The sequence below is a fragment of the Cotesia glomerata genome, linkage group LG4, assembly GCF_020080835.1.
Source record: "Cotesia glomerata isolate CgM1 linkage group LG4, MPM_Cglom_v2.3, whole genome shotgun sequence".
Taxonomy (NCBI): domain Eukaryota; kingdom Metazoa; phylum Arthropoda; class Insecta; order Hymenoptera; family Braconidae; genus Cotesia; species Cotesia glomerata.
Genome location: NC_058161.1, coordinates 6839260 through 6851243, shown reverse-complemented (window position 1 = coordinate 6851243; position 11984 = coordinate 6839260). Strand labels below are relative to the sequence as shown.

The 11984-nt window shown below is 27.6% G+C and overlaps 4 protein-coding genes and 2 long non-coding RNA genes across 6 annotated transcripts; 5 read left to right on the top strand and 1 right to left on the bottom strand.

Annotated features, from left to right (window-relative positions):
• The first annotated feature begins 1 nt into the window (after window position 1).
• Window positions 2–1672, top strand: LOC123262668. The gene is made up of 4 exons (XR_006509012.1): window positions 2–107; window positions 193–267; window positions 717–1242; window positions 1331–1672. It is a non-coding gene; the product is annotated as an uncharacterized LOC123262668 (long non-coding RNA).
• Window positions 1673–2259: 587 nt separating this feature from the next.
• On the top strand, window positions 2260–3177 carry LOC123262669. The gene is made up of 2 exons (XR_006509013.1): window positions 2260–2493; window positions 2596–3177. It is a non-coding gene; the product is annotated as an uncharacterized LOC123262669 (long non-coding RNA).
• A 1086-nt stretch (window positions 3178–4263) lies between these two features.
• Window positions 4264–5382, top strand: LOC123262666. Its single transcript, XM_044724992.1, has 2 exons — window positions 4264–5128; window positions 5162–5382. The coding sequence occupies exons 1-2, from the start codon at window positions 4291–4293 to the stop codon at window positions 5380–5382; spliced, it is 1059 nt and encodes a 352-aa protein (XP_044580927.1). The 5' UTR covers window positions 4264–4290.
• Window positions 5383–5741: 359 nt separating this feature from the next.
• On the top strand, window positions 5742–8979 carry LOC123263142 (tetratricopeptide repeat protein 27). Its single transcript, XM_044725682.1, has 5 exons — window positions 5742–5787; window positions 6032–6893; window positions 7017–7083; window positions 7198–7530; window positions 7628–8979. The coding sequence occupies exons 1-5, from the start codon at window positions 5742–5744 to the stop codon at window positions 8684–8686; spliced, it is 2367 nt and encodes a 788-aa protein (XP_044581617.1). The 3' UTR covers window positions 8687–8979.
• On the bottom strand, window positions 8692–9742 carry LOC123263144. The gene is made up of 4 exons (XM_044725683.1): window positions 9437–9742; window positions 9228–9372; window positions 9057–9128; window positions 8692–8917 (listed from the first exon to the last, which is right to left on the bottom strand). Exons 1-4 carry the CDS (start codon window positions 9493–9495, stop codon window positions 8798–8800), a joined length of 396 nt encoding a protein of 131 aa, XP_044581618.1. The 5' UTR covers window positions 9496–9742; the 3' UTR covers window positions 8692–8797.
• A 917-nt stretch (window positions 9743–10659) lies between these two features.
• On the top strand, window positions 10660–11907 carry LOC123263106 (transmembrane reductase CYB561D2-like). The gene is made up of 2 exons (XM_044725643.1): window positions 10660–11055; window positions 11387–11907. Exons 1-2 carry the CDS (start codon window positions 10894–10896, stop codon window positions 11882–11884), a joined length of 660 nt encoding a protein of 219 aa, XP_044581578.1. The 5' UTR covers window positions 10660–10893; the 3' UTR covers window positions 11885–11907.
• Window positions 11908–11984: the final 77 nt, after the last annotated feature.

The window sequence follows — 11984 nt, the reverse complement described above, 5'->3', positions numbered from 1 at the left end:
TCCGGCATAAAATTGTATGATCTCGCGCGAATTCTCGCGTGGTCTACCGATGCCAATAACTGCTGCTAAATTAACAAATATACCTTATGTATTGTCAATCTACATAAGTATGTGTACTTATACATACATAAATTTATATACATACCATTTGTACAGTAGTGCTTGATTTTATTTATTTTGTTGTCTTTCAAGTATAGGTAAATTCATTTGTCAGCGGACACAACCTGTAAGCGTGTCGTGTAACCACTATATATATATTTATTTCATGTAAGTGTATAGGTGTATATATACATATATACATAGCACAAGCCATTTCCTGATGGCGCAATGGTCCGCTTCCTCTCTTAACTCACTCGCACGTTCGCTATCTCTTCTCTTAAATCCCTCGTGCTCACGCTACTAGCTCATATTGTGTATATATATATATATATATATATATATATATATATATATATATATATATATATATATATATATATATATATATATATATATATATACATATTTTTAACTATTTAATTTCATAATAAATTTAATTAATATATATATATACGTATTTATATCATAAAATATGACACAGCTGAATTAATAAAGCAAAGTAAATAACAAATAAGTTTTTTCTCTCAAATTGGAAGATTACAGCTATGTTAAATCAATAATTATTAAATAAATATTGTTGTAGTGTTAACAATAAAAATATTAATTTGATTTTTCAGGTAAAACAACTGCATTAATATAAAGATATTATGAATGTGTTTAATAATGTAAGTTGCGTGAATGGAGCAGTCGTCAACAGTATAGATCCTCCTGTAACAGAGTGATGAAAATGACGGCTACGACGGCAAGTACAGTGTAGTGTGGCCAAAAGGGGAAAAAAATATGAATGAAATTGCGGCGTGCTTGTGCGACAGTTGGGCGCCAACGAGAGAGTGTGTTACGTTATATATATTGAGTATATAAAAGAGAAAAAGTTATATGTATACATACACATATGTAAAAAAAAAGATGGTACATATAGGAGTGTGTCTTTTAAATATGCGCATGCGTCACATATATAGAAGCACGTGTGCAACTTGCGTGCCATTCAACGTAAAATATAACAGCCGATGTGTATAGATGATGAACGGAGGACAGTCAATAAAATGTGGCGTGTCTAGACCCCACGGAATAAAATTTATAGCTTAACTCATACATATCTTAGTACAAACATTAGTATATATGATATTTACATACTGACTTACTGTAAGTATAGGATTTATGATTAAAAAAAAAATAAATGTTTTTTTAAACATGTTTATCAATAATGATTTTTTTTTTCTATACACTTTAGTGGAGTATTGTCATTACTGGTAATTAAAGTACCCGAATAAATATTATTGAATTTACAAAAGGGAAGCTATGTGGATTATATTTTATCGTTCAAGTAGCGGCATTTACATTTGAAACTTCCTCACATCTCTTTCTCTAATGTGCACTACTTTTCCGGTTTGGTTCTAAATATAAGAGCTATAAACATTAGCAGAACATATCCGTGATGCAAACTTGTATGGTCCAAGCTGAGTTAGTTAAAATTAATTTCAGGTGGATTTTTGTAAAAAATTTGATTATTGGAATTGATATCGTATTATATAATTACGACAATTACACTATGAAAATTTTGGCCCAATCGTTTCAAAACACAGTAACTGCAAAGCTTCAGTTTTGCATTTTTTTTTTGGGAATTGATTTTTTTTTTTTTTTTTTTTTTAGTATTTTAAGTAAACAATCTTTTTTTTCTTTTACTCAAATATACTTTCTGGTAATCGGAAAAAATAGACCTGGAAAAAATTTTTAAATTTTGAAAAATTCATATTATTTCATTAAAATTATTATAAAATACAAATTATAATAATAATAATTATTATTATAAATTATAAATTATAATAATAATAATTGTATCACACCCACAATTTTCCTGAAAAACATAACAAGCACCCCCAGAATGATCACTCCATTTTTTATTACAAAAAATAAAAAATATTATTATTATTATAATTTTTATTTTATAATAATTTTAATGAAATAATATTAATTTTTCATAACTTTAAAATTTTTTTGGGTCTATTTTTTCCGGGATTCATACCTTTTATGTCTAAATTTTTATTATTAAAATTTTAATCAGTAAAATAACATCGGTTCAGAAATTTATTTTATATATTAATAATTGCAGTCATTTTTAATCTATTAAAAAAATTTTTCACTTTTAATTATTGGAAATAATTAAAAAAAATAGTACTACCCATAAAACTTTGGGTGAGGCCAAAAGACACTTTTTACTTTTTTTAATTAAAATTAATTAGTCTTTTAGCTGACCTAAACACATTAATTAAATTAATTTTTTATTCTAATTTTAAAAAAAATTCATTGTACAAATATGGGGTCTAAACGGAAGCCCAAAGTTGATATGTGTGTTACTGTTACTGTAAACTACAGCATAGCCAGTATACCTGCACGGTATGTACACATGTAATATTGACTGGTTACGTTTCATGTTATGACTTATGAATAAGAGGGGAGCAAAGAGAGTATACTTCACTTATCTATATATATGTATAGTATTAGGTATAAAATATGCGTGGGCTAACATTACTACCTCAGGGGAGACGTGGGTGTGACTGAAACGCATGACTGTCCGATTGGTTTACGGTTTTACGTTTGCGTTTTGTTGTATTCCAAGGGATACGAGAAGGACGCGTCCTCGTAGGCGGTTCACGGCGACCAACACCACAAGCAAGAGTTATCTTCAATGCCTAGTTTGACTTCTTTAGATTATCATTTTTTATTTTACTTTACATCTTGTTTTTTTTTTTTTTCTTCATATTATGCTTATGCTTAAAGCTTCTGCTTGGTTTAACACATTGACAAAGTTCTTATTTGGATGTTTAAAACAAGTAAAGGGACCGGACGTTGTGTAGGTGCTGCTTCTTATGGTTGATGATGGGCGTTGAAAAGAAATCTGGAATGTATAATAAATGAAATTAATGAGAAAAAAATTGTGTGCGAAGAGAAGTATATATACTAAAACTGAATTTATTAAATTATATATACATATATATTTCTCATTATGTTAAATTAAATTTGTTAACAAAAATGTTGAAGATTCTCTTTGAAGCTAATTGGCATGACCAATTTTGATTTCGAAAAAAAGGGCAATGAGAAAAATTATTATTATTTACAGCATATACGGAGAATTAATTAGTCGCTTGAGTTTGAATTTTCCTACAACGTGGAAAACAATGGAAGATGATTGTCCTACTTACGCAATTCTCAGATGACGTTCCTTACTAGCTGTTTTCTTTTTTTATGCTAAAATAATGTCTATGTATTTATGTATACACCATACACACGTAGGTTTTGATTATACTCCCTACGTTGTACAGAGTTATAGTGTAAAAGAGAGTCAAGAAGGAAGAGAATCAACGCACAATTACTGCTTTGTCTTTACTACTGTTTCCTCCGACCTCTCTACATTACTATTATCATTGTTATTATTATTATTATTATTATTATTATATGCTCTCTTTTTTGTTCTCCGCCTCAAAAACTCTCACAGTTTCTTCATGTTTTGTAATTTTTGCCTATTATAATAAAATTATTATTTATGTATAAGATCAACAGTAATTGTGGAAAAAGTTTACTTCGAGAAACATAATTACATCTAACGTGTATATTTCTTAACTGTGATGAATATGTCTCAATTATATTTTTATTTTTTAGTCACAATTTTTCGAAAGATTTACTGTATTTCATATATGAACAACAAACTGTACAACAACAAATAATAATTATTAAAAATTACATACCACTTATTAATAGCTTGTGATTCACATCTTAATCTTAATTGAGTTTAATGGATTCTGTGGAAAATGTTACGTAGTTATTTTATTGGTATTAATATTTATTTTTTGTTATTTAAAAAAATTATTTTTTCTTCTATCAAAACTATGGTGAAATTTTTAATTAAATTATTAAAATAGTAGTCTTCAGTTGCGGAAAATAGGACATTTGATACCTTGATAATTTAATAAGAGATTTTTATCAAAAAATTTATTAATTTTACGTGAGCTTAAAGTTTTTGAGTAATATAAATCCAAAACTTCGAAGGGTTTATCAATCACTTGAAACTCATTGCTTTTGAGTTTATGAAGAAATTAATAAAAAATTATAATATCCTTAAAATAATGAATCAAAAAATAAAAAAATTTTATTTATATATTAGTAAAGAAAAATAATAAATCATACTTATTAATTATGAGAGTTAGAATTATAGACTTTAGTGGATTCTATTTTAATGATCGATTTATTATTAAAGAAATTTGTGTGTGTAAAATAATTGACTATCGTAATGGATATGTCCGACCTGTTATGCATATAACAAAATCACCTGTACCAAATCTTGAAGGAGAAAATATTGTATTTTATCAAAGCTTCAAAGAAATTAATGGAATTGAATGGAACACTGGTTCTTACAGTATCGATGTTTTACGCCGAAGGATATTGTATGTATTTCAGCGCGGGATAAAAATTTTCGTAAAAAACGATATTAAAGCTGAACAGTTGATGAATTTCATCGGTAGAGAAGATTATAAACCAGATACTCTAAGTGATTTAGGCTTTAATGAAAATTCTGTAATGAGAAGCTCTCACTGTCGTTATCATAATACTAATCAACAATTTAGTTACTGTGCACGCGATAATGCTATGAAAATGGTTCGATGGTTTTTAAGAATGAATAATATTATGTATTTTATTATACACTTTAATGGATATTACTCTGATGAAAATGAATTTACTTTAAAAGAAGTAAGTATCTACGGCTTAGATGCTAATGAATTAGTTTTGTATAATAATTTATTTGTTGCGAAACCGCCGAACAATTTAAACAATTATTCATCAGATATTATTGAAAATTACAATAGAAACATTTATGAAAAATATGGGATTGAGTGGACTAAAGGTTGTTACGAACCATCACACCTAAAAACTAAAGTAATAAATATTGTGAAAACTGCTATAAATATCAAATATATATTTGTAAAAAATAAAATTTATAAAAATGAACTGGAACGAATAATTGGTCATTCATATAGTACTTTAGATGGTCTTACATTTGTCCGAAACTATATTTTATGTTTAGATGAATTCAATTATATTGAATCATTACCTTTAAGCACAAGTTGTTTTTATCACACTCATGAAGATATTAGTAGCAATAAATGCGTTGGTGACCAAGCTAATGATATGATGAATTGGATAGTAAGAATGAAATATTATAAAATTGATAATATAGAGACAAGAATAAGATTCAATAAAATTTTACAACGATTAAGACAATTTGATTAGAGAAGAAAAAATATTTAACCCTTCGGCACTCGCGTCTTTTTTAGTTTCTCGCTCGCACTATAGTGAGTCTCTATAGGTTGAGTAGTTGTTAGGCGGCGATCTGCTCATGGCGCGAGTGACGAAGGGTTAAACATTTTACGACTGCTGTAATTTTAATTTTTTTTAGAAATTAACTTATCGACAATAGGTTAGAAATGTTTACAGTTGTCAAGCTCACGTGTTTCCTTACCGATATTACTTTTTTTTTTTTTTTTCTGATTAGAGATAAAATTTACCTGATTATAACCTAATTTTTTAAATATTGAAACATTCCTCACGTGTTTTTTAAACTAATTTTGATTTTAAAAAAATTTATTAAAATGGACTTGAAAATATTATACTCTCCCCAATTTATTTTATCTAATGGTAAGTCATTGTGAAAATTAATTTAGCAAATATTTGATAATTTTAAAAATTTCTGTAAGAAATAAATGATAGCAAAAAAATTGACAAGTAGAAATTTAAAAAAATTAAAAATGCAATTTTTTAAACATAATTTTTTAGAACAAATTATTTTGTTGAATAATGTTTAAGTGACGGCTAATTTTAATGTTGTTAATTTATTCAACTCGGATCTATTACTTTGAATTTATATGATATATTTTTGCAGATGCAACAGATGAAACTACTGACATAGATTATGAAAAAATATTAATCGTTTTGTGTGATCAACTTGATTTGAAAAACAAAATAAAAGATAAGACTCTACGAACTACAATAGATGAAGAATTAAACAATAATGCAAGTAATTATACTGAATGGCTACGTTTAGGTATTGTTGCTTTGCATTTGTTTATTCAGCATAATTGGACTGGACCTTCGTTAAAATTACCAGAAAGTATTGTCTGGTTGATTGACAACAGAAATGAGGAAGCATCTCAAGAACTGACTCTTGGTGATCAGTGTAACGATAATGCCGAGTATTTAGAGCTTTTGTATTTATCAAAAATAATATTTACAAATAAAAATCTGCAAAGGGCGTTTCCAACATCACTTTGGTGGGTGATACGCTCGAACTATATTCATCAAATGATTTTAGATGAAGAGTCAGATGTTTTACTCAATGAAACCGAATTACTTATTGACAGAATGAGTAAGCTTAATGATTGGAATAATGATGAATATAAAAGTTTTGAAACTTTATTTTATATTGAAGCTCTACAATTTACATTATTATACAAAAGAATTAATGACTCGGAAAAGTATTTGAACCAAGCACAAACTATTGCCAAGTTAACTTTAGAACTCGGTGGAGCACAGGGAAAACGTACAAAGTATCAGCAAGAAGAAAAACCACAACTTTTTCTTAACATTAAAGCGGCGCAAGAATTATTCCCTTTTACAGAATGTCCTGATTTACCTCATTCAGTTCATATAATGGATGATTTAAGGCTGGATTCCATTGAATTTTCGGAAAAAATTGAAATTTGTAAATTGGGATCTATTGAAGAAGCTGTTATTTTGGCTAAATGGTAAGAAAAAAATTTATAAACATTGATAGTGATAAAATAAATTAAATACAGCGAAATAGTAATAAAAATAATTCAAGTTCTCATCAAAGACCATTAGCTAATTGATAAAATTTTTTTTTTTAGTACTCATCTTCAAATAAGCCAACCAAAGGATGACTTTTCAATGGAAGAATTGATGCCGTATTTAAATGTAAGACTACTTAAATAAAATGTTAAGTTTTTATTTTACTTTTTTAATAATAATAATAATAATAATAAGTTAATATTATTGATGAATTTTAAGTAATGAAAAAAATGATTGTAGGTAATAATCGAAGGAACTAAAAATTGGGCATTGAAAATGGAAGCATTGCGACAACGCAGTATATTTGAGATGAAAGATAAGCGTGGTATAGAGCGAGCTTTATCCCAGACTGAAAGCCTTGTAGGACAATACAGCCAATCAAAACCAAGTGTCTTTCATAGAACAAATCTTCTTTTTGCAAGTGGTATGAAAACCATTTGGATATTCAAACAAAACTTGGCAGACTCTATGTTGAATTTGGGATTGGTAAAAGGTGCTCTGGATCTATATCTTCAGTTAAAGTTGTGGGAGGAAGTTATTGTTTGTTATACAATTCTTGACTTACGTCACAAGGTAAAGTAAAAAAGTCTATGTATTTAAATAAGTAATTTAATTTAGCTATTATGTTAATTACAATGGTATTCTTATTTTATTCTATTTTTATATACAGGCTGCAGAAATAATTCGTCAAGAATTATCAAAAAAACCAACAGTTAAATTATGGTGTCTTCTTGGAGATGCTGAACAGGATGTTAATCACTATGAAACTGCTTGGGAATTGTCTGATAAAAAAAGTAGCCGTGCTCAAAAACATTGGGGCTTTTTTTATTTCGAGAAAAAACAGTACGCGGAAGCAATACCGCATTTAGAATTATCTGTTAAATTGAATAACATTCAAGAGAGTGTATGGATTCGTTTGGGTTTTGCAGCGTTACAAATTGAAAATTGGGAACTTTCTGCTCATGCATACAGGCGTTACTGCGAACTCGAACAAACAAATTTTGAAGCTTGGAATAATTTAGCTAAAGTTTACATTAAACTAAACAATAAACCACGCGCTTGGCATTCGCTTAAAAATGCCGTTAAATGTGATTTCAATGTTTGGCAAGTTTGGGATAATTTAATGGTTGTTAGTATTGATTTGGGACATTTTATAGATGTTATTGAGTGTTATCATAGAATTTTAGATTTTAAAAAATCTCCACATATTGATCATCAAGTGTTGATAATATTAACTGAGGCTATTACCAAGAACATAAATGACAGTGAAGGACAACCAGTAAAAAATATTTTCGACAAAGCTTTAGCTCTTTTTGGGCGTATAAATGCATCAGTGCCAAACGATCCTGAAATACTCCAACTTTACGCTGAATTAACTGTTCTTCAAGCCACAGACACATCGATCAAAAAGGCCACTGAATATTTACAGAGAGCTTATCGGTCTTTTGTTGCTGATTCACGGTGGCATCAAAGCATTCCAACCGCCAAAAATGTTTTACAACTCTGTTTAAATCTCGCCGATACTTATTTACGTTGCTCTGAGACCACTGATGACATCAGAAAAAAACCAATGCTAGCTAGTGCTAAGCTATCACTGCAGTCGGTTCTAACCACATTGAAACAAAAGCAGTTAATAGATCACGAAGATATTACGGAAACTGTCGGAAAACTTGAAAGTAAATTGGAATTTATAAAAAATGAATTGATTAAAATTGATAGTAATGCATAAAAAAATTCTCATAAGCCGGGTTTCATTGCCTTTGTTTTCTTTTACATGTGATACTATCTTAATCTTTGACAATATTCACACAAGAACATTTATTCAAATAATTTTATTAAATTATTCTGGAGTACCATCACATTGAGTTGGTTTGCCCTCGTGACAACAAACTGGATCAGGAATTTTAAGCCCCGAGAATTTCCATCCATTTGCGTCGCAAATTCGTGTAAAAAGTCCAACCTGCAATTTCATTTAATATTGATTTTATACGTAACATTTAAATAAAAAAGTCATAAACGATCGATATACGAATAATAAATGTTTTTTTTTATATATATAAATATCAATAAAAAGATAATTAAAAATTTTTTTTACTTACATGCATGTTTGAAACGTGTCTTTTTAATTTATCACAAATCAATTCTGGGCCCTTATCTTTAGCAGCACTCACCTATATAGGTAAACAAAAACGCATTATAAGCATTAATTTGTAACAGCAAGTATATATACATATATATAGATACCTAGTCTATAAAGTTTAAACACTTACGAGAGCGATGCAAAGTCGTTCACACTTGTCAATGCCTTCCTCATTACATGCAACATTAAACTGAAGAGATTGTTCTAAAATTGGTTCAAGACCTGATACTTGAATAGCTGCACAACTGCAATTACCTGTTAATTCCAATTTACGCCTAAAATTTTTTACATTAATTTATTAATAAACATTTTTAGATAAATGATAAACGAAATTCTTACCCCAGTACAGCTGATGGTATAATCATCGTAAGAATAACAATTCGTATAAATTTATTCATTTTTAATCTCAAAAACAGACTTTTTATTGTAAAATAACTTTTTTATTTATAATTTTTTCAACGGTTCTATGTATTAAATCTCGAAGACAATTGTCATGTAAAAGTAATGAGCAGTGACAGAGCATCAAATCGTATCATCTTTATATAGAGTTATTCCCTACCACCCACAGTGTCATATTACTTTATACATATACAGTTTCAATTTTACCGTCGCAAATACAGCTCTTGGATGTCAAATATTTAAAGAGGAAACATCCGGTAGCTTTTATTGCTTGAAGCATACTTTTGAAAATAAAAAATTGTTAATTTTTAAACAGTCTTCTATATTTGAAACTTGAAATTGAATAATATAATAAGAACATATTAAATATTCAAATACACGATCGATAGTTATATAGAACAATATATGTAAGTTTAAATTTCTTAACATGTTCGGTTGAAAATGTTTTTGTTATTTTAGTATGATATCACGAAGTGTAATTTTTTCAACAGATTTGACCGAAATTGCGAAATTTCAAACATTGTCATTCAAGAAGTATATAGATTTTTTCATTATTGTTTTTTTTTTTTTTTTTTTTTTTTTTTGTGGAAGAAAATAACTTAAATTATCGTCAAGCGAAATGTCAATTTACAATGAATAGCCGTGTATTATTTATTTTTAATCATTGTTATTTTATTTATGAATTCATTTTGTGAAACATCTAATAATTTAAAATTTTGATAATATGCAAAAAAAGATGATGAAAATTTTTTTAATCAGCCGTCTTTGCATAGTAATTTTTCATAATTAAACATCAAAATTGATTGGGTATTGACCCCAATTTTTTCTTAGCTTAATTAAATGAGTTTGATTTAAATTCAAAAAATTATTTTCTCCTTATAGTTTTTAAAATAAAATAATAAATTTATAATTTTTAATCAATGTAAGATTTGTTTGTTGATATTCGATACGAGTTAATATTGCTTTGTGTATCAGGTGTATAGGTGCTAGTACTAACGCCGCGGATCGATAAATATCTCTGCGAAATATCTGAAATAACAACATAGAAATAATAAATAAATAAAATGATTGACAGAAAGATTGGGTATTAAAAAAATTTTAATATCCTTCTTTGAAATCTTTCTATTAAATATTTTCTCTATTTTTATTTTTATCCGCAGTCTTTCTTTGCATTTATCAACTATTCATTCATTCTTATCGGTTATTGATTAATTATCGGAATAAATACTGTCAAATAATTGAATGAGCTAGATATCTTAATTAAAATATAAGATTATCTGGCAACCAAATAAAATTATAGTCAATTTATTCATTAAATCAGTCATTGTTATCCTTTTGCATGCGACACTTGTTGTAGTAATTATATCATTTAAGTAATTGGCTTATAGTTTTAAATAATGGTGTCAGAAGGAAGGCAAGGAGACTATTATGGAGCTATATTAACAACAATGAACATAATAAACCAATTAATGATTTTATCTGTGACCGGATATCTATTATACTTGACTGGTTTAATTGTATCGACATTGAATATTCACATTGGACTTTGTACAGTTGGGGTAAATTAAAAATTTATTTTATTTCATTTTCTACGGTTCCGTCTTTGAATTGAATAATAAAGTATGCATTAATAAAATCATTATACAGATAAAAGCTTTGAAAAAAAAAAAAAAAAAAAAAGTATTTTATAATGTGAATTTCAGTACTTTTTTCTCATAGGAATTAAAATAAAGTTGATGAAAAAATTTTAAATTTAACTGCACACAAAAAGCTTTCAATTTAAAGACTTAAATGCATAAAATATCATATTTTGCGCATAATATAGTCATTTTTAATAAAATAAAAATATAGTAAAGTTTTAATATAAATATATTAATATTTTTTTATCAGTACGTTCTATTAATGTCCGAAGCACTGATGGTTATGACCGAGGAAAATGTTTGGTCACGTCGATTTTCACGATGTGGAATTCACAATATCCATTGGAATTTACAACTACTCGGTGGCGCTTTTAGTACGGCTGGCGTAATTGTTATGTTTAAAAGCATTGAAAATCATTTTAAATCTACTCATGCAATCTTAGGAATAACGTCGATTATACTCATGTGTATTCTATCTTTTTCGGGGATCACCGTAGTCTATGCCGTAAAATTAAAGAGTTTTATACCGCCAGTTATCTCAAAATTTATTCATAATTTCCTTGGAATTGCTTCTTTCCTCAGTGGAATGCTTGCACAATGTTATGGTTATAATAAAAATTGGTTTATTAAAAATGCTGGGAATGAAATAAGAACTTTATGTATCGTATTTACTGCGGTTATAGCGTTTATAAATATCATACGACCATTAAAATCGCTTTACGCACAAATAAAATCAATTTTATATTAAAATATTACGAAAACTAAAAGAAAATTGATTTTATTTTTAATAAAAAACATTATTAACATTATTTGATTAATTATTTATTATTAATATTATTATTTTAATT

Excerpts from the sequence above, each read along its gene's own strand:
- LOC123263106 (XM_044725643.1), top strand. The coding sequence starts at position 10,894 with ATGGTGTCAGAAGGAAGGCAAGGAGACTATTATGGAGCTATATTAACA. Across the intron at positions 11,056-11,386 it reads TTGGACTTTGTACAGTTGGG|TACGTTCTATTAATGTCCGA; the intron begins GTAAATTAAAAA and ends TTTTTTTATCAG.
- LOC123262666 (XM_044724992.1), top strand. The coding sequence starts at position 4,291 with ATGAGAGTTAGAATTATAGACTTTAGTGGATTCTATTTTAATGATCGA. Across the intron at positions 5,129-5,161 it reads AATAATTGGTCATTCATATA|ATATTTTATGTTTAGATGAA; the intron begins GTACTTTAGATG and ends TTGTCCGAAACT.
- LOC123263142 (XM_044725682.1), top strand. The coding sequence starts at position 5,742 with ATGGACTTGAAAATATTATACTCTCCCCAATTTATTTTATCTAATG. Across the intron at positions 6,894-7,016 it reads GCTGTTATTTTGGCTAAATG|TACTCATCTTCAAATAAGCC; the intron begins GTAAGAAAAAAA and ends TTTTTTTTTTAG. Across the intron at positions 7,084-7,197 it reads AATTGATGCCGTATTTAAAT|GTAATAATCGAAGGAACTAA; the intron begins GTAAGACTACTT and ends AAATGATTGTAG.
- LOC123263144 (XM_044725683.1), bottom strand. The coding sequence starts at position 9,495 with ATGAATAAATTTATACGAATTGTTATTCTTACGATGATTATACCATCA. Across the intron at positions 9,373-9,436 it reads ATACCATCAGCTGTACTGGG|GCGTAAATTGGAATTAACAG; the intron begins GTAAGAATTTCG and ends AAAAAATTTTAG. Across the intron at positions 8,918-9,056 it reads GACACGTTTCAAACATGCAT|GTTGGACTTTTTACACGAAT; the intron begins GTAAGTAAAAAA and ends ATGAAATTGCAG.